Source organism: Pieris napi, chromosome 1 (assembly GCF_905475465.1).
Source record: "Pieris napi chromosome 1, ilPieNapi1.2, whole genome shotgun sequence".
Taxonomy (NCBI): Eukaryota; Metazoa; Arthropoda; class Insecta; order Lepidoptera; family Pieridae; genus Pieris; species Pieris napi.
Window position 1 is genome coordinate 4,195,065 of NC_062234.1, and position 19,527 is coordinate 4,214,591.

Genomic DNA, 19,527 nt, shown 5'->3' on the forward strand with positions numbered 1-19,527 from the left:
GGTTTAAAAGTAGTATTGTACGACACGATGGCGTAATTCGGCGGGAAATCGTAAAGACTACTATGTATAAAGTCAAAATTTTACTAGACAAACAGAAATTTTAAACTTTCAGTTGACATTAAATTCGTTAAATTAAACGATTAGTATACAGTTGTTTATATGCGTTTTATGACTAATTATTTTTGTATATAAAATTATCATTATACCTAATACGAAAAATAGACCTGTTTTTGTAGATACTACCTATATATAAGAAATAAAGAAATTTACTCATTTATTTAAGATGATAGTAATATCGCCTTCCCACCACCAAAAAGAAAACTAGACCACTAAAAAGAAAAAAAATCTAAAATTTTTAGAACTTCTACTACCAACTAGTACTCATATCAAGAAATGTAAACTAACCAATAAATTGTTGTATGGATTCATCAATAAAGCTTTAATAAACTTTACATACCATACTAGTGCCAAATATACATCATCAGACCGTCTTTATCAATTTCTTTATTGCTGTTCGGTTTACAATACCTATGACAATCGCTGTAAGTTAGAGTTAATAGCGCAGCTTGGCGATTGTAGCTTGAAGTATAGATTTAGAATTAGATCCTTCACCAAATGGGCGTCTCGGATCTTGACTTGGCAGTCGCAGACTTTTCTCGTAGGACAGACCTTGAAAGACCTTTTTTTAACTCTTCTCTTCATTACATTACATATTCTGGTGTGTATAATAAGCATTGGCATAAATAATTTGTTTTCCCCGTATATTTTGTAGTTTATATGAGGACCTGTATAATATACTTTTGTTGTCTATTACGTGCTTAATTAAGTTAGGTACCTTAAAGTTTTATAGGCACAAACTGTATCGTCAAAAGTTTGAACATTATTTTTGAATGTTTATAACAAAAATAAGGCCTAAACCCTAAAGGAAATAAAATATGTATTTTGTCCACCATCACAGCTTTTGTTATTTATATCATGCAAATATTTACAATAACACAGTCGGGTATGAAGCTTAAGAGTATTGAGCAAACGATTGTAAAAGTACAAATAATGGATATTTTCCAAATTATTGACTAACTGCATTACAAGGGCAAGCTCATGATTGTATGTAGGTCACTAAATTACTCGAACACGCGAATATCTACCAAAATAGCACTATGCGATACATCCGAGCAAGGTGTGACTAAACGCCATTCGACGATTGTAGGAATTCAATGTCATTAACGTTTAATTGAATTAGACCGAGCGAACGTCTAGTAACAAAAACGATTACTATCATTTCACGTGGATATCTTATCGTAAAGTGTGGTGAGAACATTTAGATTAAAAAGATAGTGACCAGTGACCACGAGGCACAGTCCGCACATATTGTGTCAAACTGTCAAAGTAAAATTAAAATTTGTCAGAATAAATAGAAAACCAGCAGTTGAGCAGTCCTCGAAAACACGCGGAGAGCGATACACGCGTTTGCGCGCTATTTTAAGTGAAATATATTTACGAGAGAAAAATATTGTGACCAAGTCACTAAGTAAGTATTTCATTTTAATATAGTAAAATATATAGGTAAAACAGTTTACTTATAGTATTAAAAAAATCTAGATATAATATTTAGGAAATATTGCAATTTGCTTTGCTATAAATAATCCTCCTCGAAGTAAAATCGTCAACAAACTGTTACTACAAAAGCACCTCTTATTGATTTAATGTAATAATTTTCTGTAGAATTAAATAATACAATTTCAAATTAGACACGGAATGATTCCTGTTGTAGAAATAAATGTTTTGTCTAAAGTACAATGTCCTCTTCCTAGAACCCTAAATTAAGTCCTGTGTGAGCAAACGTATTAACCTGCTGTATACCTTATAGATATATTTTCTAGATACTAAGTATTTAAGATGCTGCTGTTTGGCTGCTACCCCAAACAAATTGGAGAGGTTTTTAGTCTATAAAGTTTTTTAAACCGATTTTTATAATTAATTCCTGGTTATTTTATATTTTATAGACTTAGTCAAAAGCCAACTGACCCATTGAAAGGGGCTGCTCTTGATACATACACGCTTGTAAAATGATTGTAATTATTAATCACTGTGACTAATTGCTGTTATTTTAGATAAAATACTTTCAAGATCATGGACAGTAGCTGATAAAGTAAATAAGAATGGTTATTTTGATAAAAATAAATACCTATAACTTTTAAAATTGACGACTCATTGGACTAGTGGTTAGTACCCCTGACTGCGAATCCATGGGTCCCGGGTTCGATCCCCGGCTGAGACGAACATCGATATGATGAGCATTTGGTGTTGTGCTTAGGTCTTGGGTGTTTAAATATGTATTTATATGTCTATCTATAATATGTATAATATATATCCGTTGCCTAGTACCCATAACACAAGCTTCACCAGCTTAGCATGGTACTAGGTCAATTGGTGTGAATTGTCTTAAAAAAAAATGCAATCTCGATGACCGGAAGACTTCAAGACTTCATAGTAATCGAAATAGAAACATGTCACAGGCGCCTTCTGAATATTATCAACCTTATCTAACATAGTAACATTTTTTAGTATACATACTGCTATCAGTGTTCAAAATATGTATTTTTATGATAGAGAATTAAATGCTTTAGCAGGCGAGTTGTGATAGTATCAAGAACAATTATTATGCCATACTTAAACATGCTTAGCATAACTTATTTTTTAGTATAATATTTTTTGACATGAAACTAACGATCCACGACATATTTTAAATAGCACGGCCTGTATGGTGATCTACTTCAGTAATTAAAAATATTTTTGTGGAGAAGAAAGCCCCACCAGATTACCTAAAACTTCTTGTTATTAAACTTCACTAACAAGCTTTTATATGTTGAAATATGAAAACGGTATTAGAATAAGCTGATGGTTTATGCTTTCTCCATATAATTTAACCTTTTCCTCTATCTTAATAAAATAAGTTTTTCCGCTGAAAATTTCACTCTTTTTACACAAAAACATAATTGGTATAAAACCGTAGTCAACGCAGTTTTACGTCAAATTTTAAGGTACATAGTTTTTTTTTTTTTTTTTTTTTTATGTAATAGGAGGCAAACGGGCAGGAGGCTCACCTGATGTTAAGTGATACCGCCGCCCATGGACACTCACAATGCCAGAAGGCTCGCAAGTGCGTTGCCGGCCTTTCAGGAATTGGTACGCTCTTTTCTTGAAGGACCCTAAGTCGAATTGGTTCGGAAATACTTCTGTGGGCAGCTGGTTCCACATAGTGGTGGTGCGCGGCAAAAACTGCCTTAGAAAACGCTCTGTTGTGGAACGACGGACGTCGAGGTGATACGGATGGTATTTTGTATTTTGCCTTGACGTCCGATGATGAAACTCAGCTGCAGGTATTAGACCGAACAACTCCTCTGAACACTCTCCATGGTAAATGCGGTAGAAGATGCAGAGAGATCCCACATCTCTACGCAACGCCAAGGGATCAAGCCGCACTGAAAGTGACTGGTCGTCGACGATTCGAACCGCTCTTCGTTGAATACGGTCAAGTGGAAGGAGCTGGTACTGGGGAGCTCCCGCCCAGAGGTGAGAGCAGTACTCCATATGGGGCCGAATTTGAGCTTTATATAGTTGCAAGCGGTGGCCCGGAGTGAAGTACCGTCTCGCCTTGCTGAGCACACCAAGCTTTTTGGAGGCTAATTTAGCCTTTCCTTCCAGATGACCGCGAAACTGAACGTTATTCGATATGTCAACGCCCAGTATTCCGATGCTAGCTGAGGCTTTAAGGAGAGTGTCTTCAAAGAGGGGAGTAGCGACAAAGGGAGTTTTTTTAGCGGAAAACGCGCATACTTGTGTCTTCTTGGGGTTAAATTGGACTAGATTTAGTCTACCCCAGTCCGAGACTCCACGTAGAAGAGTTTCGACTTCAGACACAAGTTTGTTCCGGTACTCATCGACAACAGCCCGAGAAATACCTGCCCGGCCAGTGTAAAAAGTATCCCCAGTGCTGTCGTCCGCATAGCAATGAATGTTGCTAAGCTGCAACATATCATTGATATGCAGAATAAACAGGGTCGGGGATAGGACACAGCCTTGTGGGACACCAGCATTCACAGGTTTCAGGTCGGAGCATGCTCCGTCGATGACGACTTTGATGCTCCGATCAGCGAGAAAGCTGGAAATCCAGTTGCATAATTTCTCAGGGAGCCCGTAGGCTGGAAGCTTCGAGAGCAGTGCTCTGTGCCACACCCGATCGAAGGCTTTCGCTATGTCCAAACTTACCGCCAGCGCCTCCCCCTTGGACTCAATTGCCTCTGCCCACCTATGTGTAAGGTATACAAGGAGGTCACCAGCTGAGCGACCACGACGAAAGCCGTACTGAGAATCGCTAATCAGCTGGTGGCCCTCTAGATACCTCAGGAGCTGGCTGTTAATAATGGTTTCCATTATTTTGGAGAACAAGGAGGTTATAGCTATTGGGCGATAGTTGGACGGATCAGAGCGATCGCCTTTTTTAGGGATCGGATGTATCGAAGCGATCTTCCAGCACTTCGGAACAGTGCCGAGCGTGTAAAGGTACCGGAAAAGGCGCGTTAGGACCGGAGCCAACTCAGGAGCACAAGTACGCAGCACAATTGGAGGGATGCCATCGGGTCCGCTCGACTTATGGATGTCCAAGGAAGACAAAGCTTTACGGATAGCACGTTGCCGGAATATAACTTCGGGCATCGTAGTATCACACCGCAATAATGTCGGTGGTTCCTTCCCTTGATCATCCAAAGTGGAGTTCGACGCAAAGAGACAGCCTAGAAGATCGGCCTTCTCTTTCGCGGTATGGGCCAGTGAGTCATCCTCCCTATGCAGTGGTGGAATTGAGGGCAGACAGAAATTCCCTTGGACAGCTTTGGCAAGAGACCAGAAGGCTCGAGTTCCCGAAGGGAGGTGGGCCAATTTCTCACCAAATCTGGCAATGTGCTCTGACTTTGCTTTAGCGATTTCTCGCTTGAAGGACCTGGAGGCTGAATTGTATGCTTTTTTACGTTCGCCGATAGTCACATCACAGGATGTCACCGCTTCTGCCCAGGCTTTAAAGCATTCACGCTTACGGCGCAAAGCCGCTTTGCAAGAACGCCTAAACCAAGGCTGGGACTTGCCACCGACCGGCACCGCAGAGAATGGAATAAAGAGTTCCATACCCTGCAGGACCACCTCGGCGACAGAGTCAGCGACGGCATCTGGAGTACTCGACGAAAAGCAAATGGGCCCCCAAGGGTAGGACGCAAAAAAAGACCGCATCCCGTCCCAATCTGCTGACTTATAGTGCCACACGCGGCGACAGCCAGTGAAGCTAGGCCGAAGAGGGCGCGTGAACGGCACAATGCTCCGGACCACACAATGATCTGATGAACCCAATGGCGGTTCAACAGAGACTTGGTAGTTCTCCGGATGTGAAGTCAGCAGAAGGTCCAACAAAGAGGGTTTATGACCATCCACATCTGGTATTCGCGTAATCGCAGGGACCATTTGCGTCAAGTCGTAAGCCAAAGCAAAGTCGTGAAAGGATCTTCCCGCATGATCGGTGGTTTCTGAGCCGAGCCAATCGGCATGGTGGGCGTTAAAATCGCCAAGTATCACGATTTCAGCGGTAGGAACCCTTTCGAGCAGGGAATCTGTAGCCATTTGGATGTGCTCAATGAGTCGGTCAGTTTCGGTATTTCCGCTATGGGACCTATACAGGCATGCGTAGAATCGCGGATGGTCATCGCAGTCTACGCGCAGCCAGAGGTTAGATAGGTCCCTTCCTTCAAGCGTCCCGAGGCGACGAGAACAGATATCCTCTCTGACGTACACGCAAACTCCCGCCCGCGGCACAAATGAATGTTCCAATTTGTACCCCGGGTAGGAGAGGTAGGAAGTATCAGCCGGGGGGGATATCTGAGTCTCGGTAAGAAAGAGCAAGGCCGGCTTCGCAGTCTCTAAGTGGTAGTGGACAGCGTTGATGTTGGAATTGAGCCCCCTAACATTTGTGAAGTCCACGGCGAGTGTGGACGGGGGTGCCTTTGTTAAATTGCTCCGTTTGCCCCGAGAACGATTAATGTTTTTACCGAGCGCAGAATTGCCCCCCCCAGAATACGAAGGGCAGCCTGTGCGTCCACCACCGGGCGCAGAGTGTCCCGGTGTTGGACGCCCAGAGGGGGATTCTCCACCGCGAGCGCGTGTGGTACCCCCCTGGGGTAGATTCTCTTTTTTCTGCACCTTCATATTTCTTGGGGGAGGGGGAATGGGCTCCGGGAGTCTCTCTCACCGCACGAAACGCGAGTACAATAAGGTGAACTTATTGCATCACTTCACGCCGGTTTTCTGAGAGACAGTGGTACTGCCCCGGTCGTGCCTGCCCATTTGGCTGAAGCCCGAAGGCAACAGCATGGCACTCCCACTAGGAGAGTTTATTGTTAACCATAAGGAACGCGAGAGTATCCAGTTCTTAGACGTATTTAACTTTAAAATATCGCCGACCTACTTGTTTTTGTACTTATTTGTTTAATTACTCTTAAGACAATATTTTATTAGTAACCTAGCAATATGACTTGACTTCGAGTACCTATATTATTAACAAGAATAACTAACTTAATCACGTACTTGTCCAATGTTTTACTATTAGGTGTGTGAAATAGGTTTAAACAAACTAAACTGCGCATTATGTTTACGTAATTAATAATTCTAATGTTGTCAGCTTTTAAACTGACACTTCTTGCCTTCCAAGTATTGCAATTGTATGCAGATAAAACATCGGAATTTCTTATTGTAATTATTTGAATACGACATTGAAAGACAGTTTCTATTTGTTCGTTTTGGCTTGTCAAATTTTAAGTTATTGCATTTGATAAAGGTTTCATGGAAATGTCTGTCATGTTCATCTTCTTTATGGACAAACATATTTATTTACAATGCGGTAAGTATTAATAAATCTGCCTGTTTTAATGTTAACGAGCCTGCTTTAACGTTAGATTATTATCGAATGTGCTAATTTAAATTGTAATCGTTTGACAAGTGCAGATTGCACACGTCGAGCAAACAGTTCGTCGCCCTTTTATTTGCTAATTAAATCGATAAGTACATCTTAAAATGCATTTATCTTATCATGTTGTGAAGGGTTGACAAGTACAATACACATATACATTGTCATCGCAAGGAGCAGTCATAAATGACTTCTGTGTCTCGTACAACTTATAATTTTATCATAAATAATGCGTACTTATGTTTGACAATTAACTTACTTTGATGGCTTAAAGCGGCCTTGATCTAATACGTCTCATAGTCTATTTTAAATAGAGTAGGTACTAAATTATGACAGTATTATTCTGTGATAATTTAGGATGTTGCTTAAAGACACAAGAACTAAGAATAATTACGAATGTTTACTATTTGAATAATCGGTAGCATTAATGTTTCTGAAACTTTAAAGAACCTTATACGTAAACATAAAGTTTGGCTGATCATAAAAAAGAAAGATAATGAAATAGTAGTAATTATTTTTACATTTACTTTTATACATGTCCTTTGAAGGAAAACACTATTTTCTCATTTGCTCGTTAATTTATTGTTTCAATATAACATAATTGTTGTCTGAGTACAATTTAAATAAATATTGTAGTCATATTAAAAGTAACCAGACTTTAATTAGGTAATTAGTATGTTATCGTTGTTAGAAGTGTCATCATGCCAATTGCTAAAAATAATAGATTATTTCTATATTATTGTTCGATACGTGTGATACGTATAACAAGACATATAATGTTACGCTTTTTTATACACTGTGACTTTGATTTCAATGTTAATATCGTGATGTACTATTTATCGCTGATTTTCGAAACATGTGCCAATAAAAAAAATTACAAAAATTCACAAATCACATTCTCGATACAGATTCAGTTACAATTCGTCGGTAGTATATATGTATTACTAGCTGATCCGGCAAACTTCGTTTTGCCATGTTTATCATTTATAATAAAAAATAGAGGTTGATCGTAGAAGGGTGAAAATTAGGGGTTGTATGTATTTTTTAATGCTGTATCATAGAAAAAATAAAGAATATTTTTTTTATCTAAAATTAAAAAAAAAATTAGGGGTGGACTACCCTTAACATTTAGGGGGATGAAAAATAGATGTTGTCCGATTCTCAGACATACCCAATATGCACACAAAACTTCATGACAATCGGTCGAGCCGTTTCGGAGGAGTTTAACCACAAACACCGCCTCACGAGAATTTTATATATTAGATTATAAATTAAATGTACCAATCTAAGAAATATGCGGTATCTAAATTAGATCAGTAAAAAAGCCGCTTCAAAACGTTTTTAGTAATCAATTATTGTTTCAATGCGTCTTTTTATCAAAATATAGATGATATTATACTATACTATTCATGATTGTATAATACTTCGTCGCGTAATAATCATGATTAAGTATAATCGGAATGTCAACAAATGAAAATCATATTCTAAATTATTCACTTTTATTTTAATGAAGATAAAATTTATATTATTGAAGCAATATAGCAATAATTATTTTATAATAAGTACCAATACAAGAATTGAAAGCTTATCATCGATTGCGTTGCCGGAAAATAATAAATTAGCTTAACTGTTTGCTAATAAATAGTAAGTAGGTACAAACTACGTAATAGTACCAAAGGGAAACATATCATTTAAACTCGTATTTATTTTTAAAATTTTATATTTATTTTCATAATTTTCCTCATATGAAGCATTACTACTAGCATTAAAACATAAAATACGAAGTTTTATTTAAGTTCGAGGGTAAATAACTATCTGCATCTGATAACCTACGATTCTAGAAACGTCAAATTAAATGAAAAGAGAGGTTTTAGGAACAGAAAAAGAACTATAGCCTGGAAACTCCATACCTAGTGATTTATTGACTAAGCTTGCACCTAAGAGATAATCTTACCAAAACACAAAAGAGCCAACAACCTATTAGCTTTGAAATGGCAAATATTTACACAAAATCCAGTGGCGCTATAACCCTTGGTCTAAACCTCAGATTTCTGTATCTATTTACTGCTTTTTTCTAATAAGAAGGAATATAATCAGCCTGATACGCGCCGTCGACTTCTTGCGTCTAAACTTGAAAGGCAAGTTCTTTAGCGTAGCGTTTACTAAAGCAAGTAGCGTTTACATGTTTCAACTAAAGTACTATCCTAAAGCACTCTCCTAAACACTAACATCATGTAAATCGGCCTTTAGTGTTTAGGAGAGTGCTTTAGTACAACTTGAAAGGCAAGTTCTTTAGCGTAGCGTTTACTAAAGCAAGTAGCGTTTACATGTTTCAACTAAAGTACTATCCTAAAGCACTCTCCTAAACACTAAGATAATGTAAATCGGCCTTTAGGCATCTCGGTTTCCTAGCGATTTTATCCTTCACCATGCAAGCGATAGTTCGAATGCGCACTCAGAAACTTTATTGGTGCACAGCCGGGGATCAAACCTACGAACTCAGGGATGGAGAGTCGCACGCTAAAGCCACAAGGCCAACACTACTCGTTAACAATCAAATACTAAATTGTTATGACGTATAAAATGTCATTTATTTTTAAATTAATTATTTATTATCAATGTTATTCCATACGTAATTATTAAGTAGGTACAAGTTTTAAATATCCTGTCTATAATAGACTAGTTAATTATAGTTGATAAGTGCTGATAAATAAATGAATAGTAATAAAAACTGCAATATTTTTAAGTAAACTCTGAGCTTCGTTTAATTATAATCATGGAACTGATGAAAGGCTTGAAAACCTTGAATCAAAAGACATACTAGGGCTTGACCAGAATTCATTTTATTAAGATTTGTTTGCTATTCTCTTTAATGACGAATCACAAGTGTACATTGTGTTACCTACGTGAATAAATGAATTTTGACCAGAATTCATTTTATTAAGATTTGTTTGCTATTGCCAAGATATTGTTGAATTTATTACAAAAACATGTTGCTGAGCTGATATCTTTCATGCAAACGTCACACATATTTGGCTTTCCGACAACTGACCTCAATAAAACTTGATGATCGTTTATTGGAGTACTTCCCACTTCCTGTTTAATTTGGAATTTTACTTGCACGACTAAACGGACCAAGAATAGGTGTTATTTCCCATTCATAACATACATTCCTATTTAATGACACATTTTATATATGTTTCTGTAAAAGTAATGTTTTTAAACCAGATACGAAATGGCGTAGACTAAGATCACTGGTATGACTGTTTTCCTCCTAAAGGCCGATTTACATTATCTTAGTGTTTAGGAGAGTGCTTTAGGATAGTACTTTAGTTGAAACATGTAAACGCTACTTGCTTTAGTAAACGCTACGCTAAAGAACTTCCCTTTCAAGTTGTACTAAAGCACTCTCCTAAACACTAAGATAATTTATTTCGGCCTTTAGGGAGCGTTCAAGTATTACATAACGAATTTGAGGGGGGGATCCGTTTGTAAAACGTTACAATGCGGGGATAGAATTACGCGTTATTGTTAATATTATTTTCGACTTTCCAGTACTTTACACCACATAATGGTAACTTTTAGGTATAAAGAGTCACTAGGTGGTCACGAAACGTTTTACTATACTTGGGTACAGAAAAACGTTACGGCGCGTTTTATAGGGGGGGGGGGGTCAATAATCTCCAAAAATTGCGTGACGTAATACTTGAACGCTTCCCTAAACTGTTAAAACCATTTCTAGGGTTAACTTAAATTATATTTTTAAATTTTGTATTACACACACAGTATACTCATTCCGTTATATTGAGATGTTTCTAAAGTTCGTTCACAGTATAATTTGATTATATTAATATAAATCACTTTTATTAATTCTATAAAGTCACTGTCGGCAGCTTGCGTCTCATTGATGTCTCATAAAGAACCAATTTTATATGTGTAGTAGTTAAGAATGTTGTTGAGCCGACTTAAAAAGCCGTTGTGTTCTCATTTCATCATATACATATATATATACGAGGTTTAATAGATATCATGTGTTTATTTCAGACCGAAAATGACCCAGGAAAATTGTTTGGAAAGTGATAAAGATGAAAAAGAAGATTGCAATGATCGTGGTAGTACAATAAAATTGAAACGGGAACTAGGATTATTCTCAGCTGTAAATTTAATACTTGGAGTAATGATAGGGTCTGGAATATTTGTCTCTCCGGCTCTTGCACTTAAATATTCTGGTTCGGTTGCTATGTGTCTTATAATTTGGACACTATCTGGAGTTATATCATTATTAGGTGGGTGTAGGTAAGACATTTCTTTCTTAATAATAATAATACGTATTAAGTCTATAGCGGTGAATTTATAAGTTATTAATTAGTACTAACAAAATTAGAATAACATGTTATTGAAAGTTAATAATATTTATTCAACAGGAGCCCTGTCATTTGCTGAACTTGGTACACTTCTTGGGCAATCTGGAGCTGAATATTCATACTTTCGAGAAGCTTTCGGGAAAATGCATAAATTTTGGGGACCACTTCCTTCATTTATTTGTGCTTTTATTTATGTGATAATTTTACGACCAGCTGAAGTAGCTATAATTGTAATGACCTTTGCGGAATATGCCATTCAGCCTTTTACGACGGATTTGGATCTGCATTTCAAGTCAATAGCAATTAAACTTACGTCTTTATCTGCACTGTGTAAGTTATAATTTATCCTCTAATTTGTAATTTCATGTTTAATATAATGTGTGCTACTCCGAGAAAAAAAGTAATGCTAAAATTCCACTACGTCTAACTAATTGGAGCCCAAACAAATGTTTAGACAATATCTTTATTTTCTCTAATAATATTTAAAATAACTTATTAATTTAATGATGAAATTATACCTTTCTATAATTTCGTTATTTATGTTAGTAAGCGCACGTTTAAAAAGGTTAGCTCGAATGTAATTGCAGTATGTATTGATATTTTTGAAAATATCTACCAAAACCTAATTACTATTACTTAATAGAAATGGAACATTTTTAAATTCCTACTGTCTTTTTGCTATTCGGTTTGAAACCCTTAAAATCAAATATTATTAGATAAGCATAAGCTGCAACCTACGAAATATCACAAAAATGTGTTTATATATTCTAAGAATATAATATGTTAAATTATACCGAGACAAGTGTGTGAGAATCCTGCCAACAGTTTAAATTAATGAATTCAATATACATACACCCGTACATACACCTAATCTTAAGCTCATAATTTACTGTTCCATAAGGAAATTTTACGATACATACAGGGCAGATACCAGCGTTGCCAGATTTCTTTTTAGTCAAGTCGGGATTTTGGCACTTTTAAAGTGAAAAAAGCGGGATTCATTTGTCGAAAGCGGGACATAGTAAATTTTTTTAAATAATCAGAATTTTTTAAATATTCATGTTTTTAATTGAGTTCTAATCACGTTTGCGTGACAATAGACAGCGAAAATAGTCACAGAAAATGTATTTAAATCAGATTAAACCTATCGTTAAATAGTTCTTATTCATCTTCTGATTAAAAAACAAAATAATCAAAATAGAAAAAGTTTTATTTATTAGAAAAACAGCGTTTCAAACAATACTGTGAAGAGTGAGTGTTTCAAATTGCAACTTAAAATAAGACAGTAATTATTTATAAGAAATACTTATTATAATATTTCTATGAAGATAAAACTTCTTTAAAAGTTTCATTTTTCTCTTTAAAAAAGACGAAGAACTCTTTACAGACAGCTGCAGATTAAACTTGATGAGTAACTCTGACTTTATTAAATTTACGAAGCATTTTAAAAAGAAGGCGTTTTGGAAAGCAGTTTGATGTTAGGATACTTCATATAAAGTTTGAAGATAATCCTGGTATTTTTTTTGGATACTGTCGAAAGAGTTGGTACCATTATTGTGCGGTCGTAGTACATACTTCTTATTGCCATCGAGTTATTCCCGAAAAGCGGGACTAAGCCTGTCCCGCGCGGGACATTTCATTTTGATTTAAAAATCGGGACGTCCCGCCAAAATCGGGACGTCTGGCAACGCTGGCAGATACATAATATAAGCGTTTACTGAAAGGTGGATTATACATATTGTATCGAACTATATGATCTAGCAGTCCTGAATTTTGAAAATCGACGCCCAAAAGCCCTCGTTGGGTCCCACTGAATTCGTTATCCAATATCCATAGATATTTTTCAGAAATCACACTTTTCACCTACATTTTTTACATAATGGCGGCTCTACACACTCGTTTCACTTACTTATCGCTGCGAACCGGAGCAATCCAGACTTTTATCTGACCCTGACAAGCGGCGGAAACTGGAGAGTTATCAGACTGATAGTACCGTAAACACTGTCACTGTCTTATGACGCCTCGACGAATATGTACAACCACCATGATATTGTCTCTGATGTGCTTAAGTGTCAGTTGTCAGTTTGGAAGGATCCGAAATTTGAATTCAGAAGTAAGAAATAACGGTAAAGCTAAAAGCATTATTAAAGAAGCTTTTTCTATTGTATTTTTTAAAAATAAAAGACAAACTTAAGTGTTAATTTAAAACTATAGGCAATTAAAAGTGTTATACGAATAAGATTTTGCTTAAAACTTCACGTTAGTAAACGTTATAAAAGAAATGGCATCCAACGAATTAACTAAAGAAAGATTAACCGAAGAATACAAAAGGGTGAGACAGCGTTGCATTGACACATGTAATACTATTGTTAATTTGAACTTAGACACCACTGAAAACCAGGATAATAAATCAAATAAAACTATATTGTATGCAGAAGGGCTCCAAACGGAAATAGAGAACTCAAACACAACTATTGTTTCGGACAAGAACTACCTTACTAGTCTTTATTTATCCGAGATGAGAAAAAAAACGGAACATCTGGATGAGTTGATTGCTTTTACTAAAGGCTCTATCAGCGACACCGCCCATGAAATTGAAAGGTATATGCTAACTAGGTTATATTTCTTTTAATATAATAGACATAAGATAACATTGAACAAAAACAAAGTTTTTTAGGTTAAAAGCATTAATAATGCCTGCAAAGGAAGCTCTATTAAAACCACGAGTAGTATACAAAGATGTAACATCCGAGAATATTAACAAAGCAAAAGAAACATTTCGTGAAATGAAGAATGAATTAATGAGTCTCATTCGATCACTCTTTCCTGATTTGTATGAACAAATTGTAGTTACATTAGGCGTAAGTATTGAATATTATTAGAATTGATCACTGTTTAAATGACAGTACAAAATAAAATATCTAGAGGACTCTTTAATTTTCATCAAAATTATATGTACATACATAAGTAACACCTTTTCAATGTTATAAATAGATTTGGGTATGGTTAAGGACAAATTGTCATTGTAAACATCTTAATTTAGACTTTATTTTTTTAGCAACTCATGGAAGAAAGATTGAATGAAGAATCAAGTGGATACATTGAAATTACTGATGAAAACTATGCAGTTATTGAAATTTTAAAAGATATCTCTATTGTTACTAAAAATCCTTATAATACAAATCAAGTTAAATTAGCTTACCAATGATATAAACATTAGCATGAATTGTAAAAAAGTTTTGTATAAAGTATAATATTATGTAATTTGTTTAATAAAAATGTATTTAAAGTTATTCTTGTGTATAATTAAATACTATTAAGATTTTACTATTAACTTGTCTTGGTTTTAACACTACAATTTTTTTAAACATGTCTTATTGCTACCCTGGACAATATGGTTGTAGACAATCTATGGCATTATTTTTTATTTAAGTCATCTGTATATTATAGATGTTCTAATAGTATACTTAATGGTATCATGATAGTTTAAAAATCATAATAAAATTTTGTTTCAGTTGTTATGACCTACATAAATATAACAAGTGTGAAATTATTTGTTAAAGTGCAAAATGTGTTTGGCATGTTTAAAATTTTTGCTTGCCTCATTGTTATTGGAGGAGGAATTTATGTAATTGCAACTGGTGAGTATTGATGTAAATGCAGACATAAACTACAAAATTGTGTTAACAACCTTTTTAATAACAATGCATTACTCTTATTTATTTGGTTTCAATGAATTGTTGCTAAAGAGATTCTTAGGAAAGATTATCTGTGTCACTATAGAGTAAAATCTAATTCTAATGTTTTTTAAGGCAATAATGAATACCTTCAAAAAGGCTTTGAAGGCGACAAAATAACCGCAGGAGGTATTTCCCTTGCTCTATATTCAGGCCTATGGGCCTATGACGGATGGAGCAGCGTCACCGTCGTTACTGAAGAAATTATTAATCCAGCTGTGTTAGTATTTGTTTTAGTATATTCATGATGAATTTGCTACGAGATTATGAAATATTGTAATATTGCAAATATGCTTTGAGTATACTTATCTTTTGAAGGCTTAATTAAGTTTTTAAAGATAACAGTAATAAAAAATAATCTTAATGATTACTTAACTTTATACATTTGATATGACTAATGCAGTTTTCATGAATAAGAGGCTAGTAATTTTAAAAGATATTTATTTTTTTTGTTTACATATCTTCACTGTAGCAAGCCTGTCAATTACACAGTTTGTATTTTTATAGGAATGTCCCTCTGAGCATATCCATAGCAGTGCCTCTCATCACAGCACTCTACGTATTTATGAACGTAGCCTACATGTCTGCTCTAAGCTTTACTGAGATGACTTCAGTCCCGGCTGTGGCTGTCGCGTTTGGTGATCGAGTTCTCGGTGCCGGTAGCTTCTTAATACCTCTTGGTGTTGCCATCGCAACATTTGGTTGTGCTATGAGCGTGCAGTTTGGAGTCACGAGGTGAGGTTCTAAACTGTAAAGACCATTGTTCCAACTGTCTCGAGATAAGCTAAGGATATGAATAGGTATGTTTTATGATAAAAATTAACTTGAAAATGGCAACATAATATAAACCTTCATACTTCCCTTTTTAAGCAAATAATATTTTTCCACTATCCACAATTAATCAATATAGATGGGATATGTTTTATGTAATTGTTTAATGTAATTATTAAAGTGTTTACTAATTATTACAGGGTATGTTACACAGCAGCTCGAGGTGGCCATATGATTGAAGCATTTTCTTTTGTTAATATAAAAAGACTGACTCCAGCGCCAGCTGTAGCCTTACAAGTAAGTGTTATGAATGCCATATGGTCTTTAAAGATTCTCAAATCATTTTAAGATATGCTTTCATAAACCGAACTTATTTACTTTAAAGACTTTAGATAATTTCTAAGACTTCAAGTGTCGATTTAGCGTTCGCGTCATGAAGTTCAAGCCAAAGTCCTAGTCAGTTGCATCTATTAATGATTAAATTTTCCATAAACATAATATGAGAAAAAACTTACAGTGGCATATTTTGTAGATTTATCCTAAGTTATTAATAAAATTTAGCTTCATTCTATACAGATTGAGGGTTACCAACTTACCCACAGAAAAAGTTAACAGACAATATTAAATGTTATATATTTATAAATAACCATTTCATTATTAATATATGTTTATTTGTTTTAGGCATTAATTACCACAATATTTATCATCGTTGGCAATATTGCAACATTGATACAGTTTGCAAGTTGGTTCTTATGGTTCTTTTATGGACTGGCTATGGTCGCGTTGCTCGTCCTAAGAAAGACGCATGGCCATTTGCCGCGGCCATACAGAGTACCAACATTAGTTCCTTGTTTTGTATTATTAGTTGCAATATTCCTTTCGGTGTTGCCAATAGTGCATGACCCGTCAATTAAATACTTAATGGCCATAGCATTTATAGTCATAGGAATCGGAGTTTACACACTATTTGTGTATTATAAGAAGACGCCAACGAAATTATTAAGTAAGTAAATATATAAATAATTAACTTAGTATATATGTATATGTTAACGTAACATTGTAAACACCGTTAGATTGTAATCTATCTCGTGAGATTATAAACTGTCGAAAGATTGTGAACCTCAGCGTACTGCTTACAATTTAACGTATTATTATTCGGTAGATTGTACTACACTAACTTAGTTATCATTCAAACTTCTTTGGTCAATTACAGATTAATTTTACTTCCCAACAATTTCATATAACTACCGATTACAATCTAACGGTGATTACAATTTTACGGTGACATATATAAATCGAAATCGAAAATAGAAAGTTCTTAGATGCATTAATTACATTTTTTTTTATCGATTCTATAAAAAAACTGAGAAACCACTAAAACAAGTGAAGTATTTTTTTAGTCTTATTTAATAAGTACATCCCCATAAATAAATTAAATGCTCTTAAGCACGAATCTTGAGGTGGATGACCGATGTTAAAAACCAAATTAATATTTGGCTAAACTGGTGTTTTCTTTTTAGATAAATTTACATTCCTGGTACAAGTTCTATTTGAGAGTGTGCCACCCAACATTCCTGCAAATTATGAAGACTGAATTTGTATACTATAAGTTGAATAATTTCATAGTATATTAAGCAACGTATCTGGATTACCAGTAATTATCCAATATAAAATATTATATTTTTTTAATAAAGCATATTTAATTTTATTGTTTTATTTAATATTACCTCGCCCTTGCCTCACATCCTTGCCAGAACTAATTTATTTATAATATGACATTTCTTCGATTATTTTGATGCCATGAGTTGTTGATTTTATTAAAAGAACTCATCAAAAACAGTTTTTATTATACAGGATTATGAGGCAGTCGAACGCAACCGTGTTATAGCGGACGAGCTTGCGACTTACAACTCCTACAAACTCAGAATTGTGTGTGTTATATGACCTCATTACGAGCTACTTCATACCATGTTATATTGTATCCAATTTTTTAAATATGCACGGCCTTAGATTCTGCCTTACTAGGTAGCTTCAAAGATAATTTTACTTGTTTGTATAACAGCAATGCCATATTAAATAAATTGTGGCTCCATCTGTTGTTTATTTAATATCTATGTACTATTAAAATGCATATTAAATATACAGGGTAAAGACAGGAGGTAATTGAAGTGACTTTTTGCAATAATTTTAATCCATATATGCATTATGCAAAAGTTAACCATTATTAAATTCTTGATAAGTATTTATTTAAAATAATTTATACATATGTATATATTCTTTTTAAATATTAATTTAATACTTTTTTCAAATAAATAAAAACGTTTAAATACTTGTTATTAATCAATATTCAAACTACAACTATTGGTCCATATTTAAAAATGCTATACGAAAAGTAGTTCAATATTTTTTCCATTAAAATACCTTAAAACAAAGTTACGTTATGAAACTTGGCTTTCAGATTATTTAAAAAACTTGAGCGTTTTCTTAGCTCTCCAATGCATAACAAGGGTTTTTTTTGAAAGAAAAAAAAAACGGGTGCGTGTACTTATGTACGCGCGTAAGAAATTATACTTCTTTGGCATTATTAAAAATAGTTTTTGATTGCATGCAAATAATTAATTACAATTAAATAATCAAAGACTGGAAAAGGAGTCATTATAGTTAATAAAGTTCAATTTACATTTGAAAAATTAAATAAATAAATATTTATTATTATTCTCTTACATTAAGTGTAACATAAATTCTATTATTATTCGAATGTTGATTTTAAATTATGTCTAATGCCGTAGCATCTTCCGTGGGCAACTTCATTCTTTTAATTTTGTGTCACGGAGCGCGTGCATCGTAAAATTTCACTCTTATCAATTTTTCATAACGCGCCTAAAGAAGTATAACTTCAAAAAGAAAGCAGGCGGAATTTTGTATTCGAACTAAACTTAAGGTCGTCTTTAAAATTAACCAAAAACAATACTCAGTGTAAATAAAACAAAAATACAAATTTACAACTAAACCTAAAAAAAATGGATGTCGCATTGTTGACTTACTTTGAAAAAAGCTTATGGTTTAAATTATTACTAAAAGTTACCCCTATCACCTCCTAACGGTAATATGTCCGCGCTGCCAAAGACCAAAGTCCTGCGGCAAAAATTAACTAGATACAATTTTTATTTCTATATAAATTTGAAAATTCATCAAAGTGATGCCAACTTGGGGGGTTTTACACCCAAATGGAGAATCAAGACTACTTAGTTAAATAGCGAACATAAGGGCCGATTTACATTATCTTAGTGTTTAGGAGAGTGCTTTAGTACAACTTGAAAGGCAAGTTCTTTAGCGTAGCGTTTACTAAAGCAAGTAGCGTTTACATGTTTCAACTAAAGTACTATCCTAAAGCATTCTCCTAAACACTAAGATAATGTAAATCGGCCTTAAGGGAGCGTTCAAGTATTACATCACACAATTTTTGGATATTCTTGCCCAAAAAAAAATTTCTTGAAGAAAATTATGTTTTGATATAGATATATCAAAACTTTATATATATAAATCGCTTATACTTTTGGTGCTTTTCACGGCTAAACCGTTAAACTTTTTATTTGCTCATCTGCTAATCTGTTGTCTGTGGCGGCTGTCAACTATCGGTCTATAAAAA

General features: G+C 34.6%; 2 protein-coding genes and 1 long non-coding RNA gene across 4 annotated transcripts; 2 read left to right on the plus strand and 1 right to left on the minus strand.

Annotated features, from left to right (window-relative positions):
* The first annotated feature begins 1,385 nt into the window (after positions 1 to 1,385).
* On the plus strand, positions 1,386 to 17,586 carry LOC125050786 (b(0,+)-type amino acid transporter 1-like). 2 transcript variants are annotated; one of them, XM_047650797.1, is made up of 9 exons: positions 1,386 to 1,528; positions 11,051 to 11,292; positions 11,431 to 11,700; positions 14,886 to 15,011; positions 15,183 to 15,327; positions 15,615 to 15,842; positions 16,079 to 16,175; positions 16,560 to 16,881; positions 17,399 to 17,586. In XM_047650797.1, exons 2-9 carry the CDS (start codon positions 11,058 to 11,060, stop codon positions 17,470 to 17,472), a joined length of 1,497 nt encoding a protein of 498 aa, XP_047506753.1. In that variant the 5' UTR covers positions 1,386 to 1,528; positions 11,051 to 11,057; the 3' UTR covers positions 17,473 to 17,586. The 2 variants fall into 2 exon arrangements, with proteins under 2 accessions (XP_047506753.1, XP_047506761.1); XM_047650805.1 differs by lacking the exon at positions 1,386 to 1,528 and having other exon boundaries at positions 11,168 to 11,302.
* Positions 13,109 to 14,663, plus strand: LOC125050798. Its single transcript, XM_047650818.1, has 3 exons — positions 13,109 to 13,971; positions 14,048 to 14,231; positions 14,429 to 14,663. Exons 1-3 carry the CDS (start codon positions 13,652 to 13,654, stop codon positions 14,576 to 14,578), a joined length of 654 nt encoding a protein of 217 aa, XP_047506774.1. The 5' UTR covers positions 13,109 to 13,651; the 3' UTR covers positions 14,579 to 14,663.
* LOC125050804 lies at positions 15,532 to 16,582 on the minus strand. The gene is made up of 2 exons (XR_007117207.1): positions 16,394 to 16,582; positions 15,532 to 15,891 (listed from the first exon to the last, which is right to left on the minus strand). It is a non-coding gene; the product is annotated as an uncharacterized LOC125050804 (long non-coding RNA).
* Positions 17,587 to 19,527: the final 1,941 nt, after the last annotated feature.

Coding starts and splice junctions, on each gene's coding strand:
- LOC125050786 (XM_047650797.1), top strand. CDS start 11,058: ATGACCCAGGAAAATTGTTTGGAAAGTGATAAAGATGAAAAAGAAGAT. Junction 11,293..11,430: donor TGGAGTTATATCATTATTAG/GTGGGTGTAGGT, acceptor TTTATTCAACAG/GAGCCCTGTCATTTGCTGAA. Junction 16,176..16,559: donor CGCCAGCTGTAGCCTTACAA/GTAAGTGTTATG, acceptor TATTTGTTTTAG/GCATTAATTACCACAATATT.
- LOC125050798 (XM_047650818.1), top strand. CDS start 13,652: ATGGCATCCAACGAATTAACTAAAGAAAGATTAACCGAAGAATACAAA. Junction 13,972..14,047: donor ACCGCCCATGAAATTGAAAG/GTATATGCTAAC, acceptor AAAGTTTTTTAG/GTTAAAAGCATTAATAATGC. Junction 14,232..14,428: donor AAATTGTAGTTACATTAGGC/GTAAGTATTGAA, acceptor TTATTTTTTTAG/CAACTCATGGAAGAAAGATT.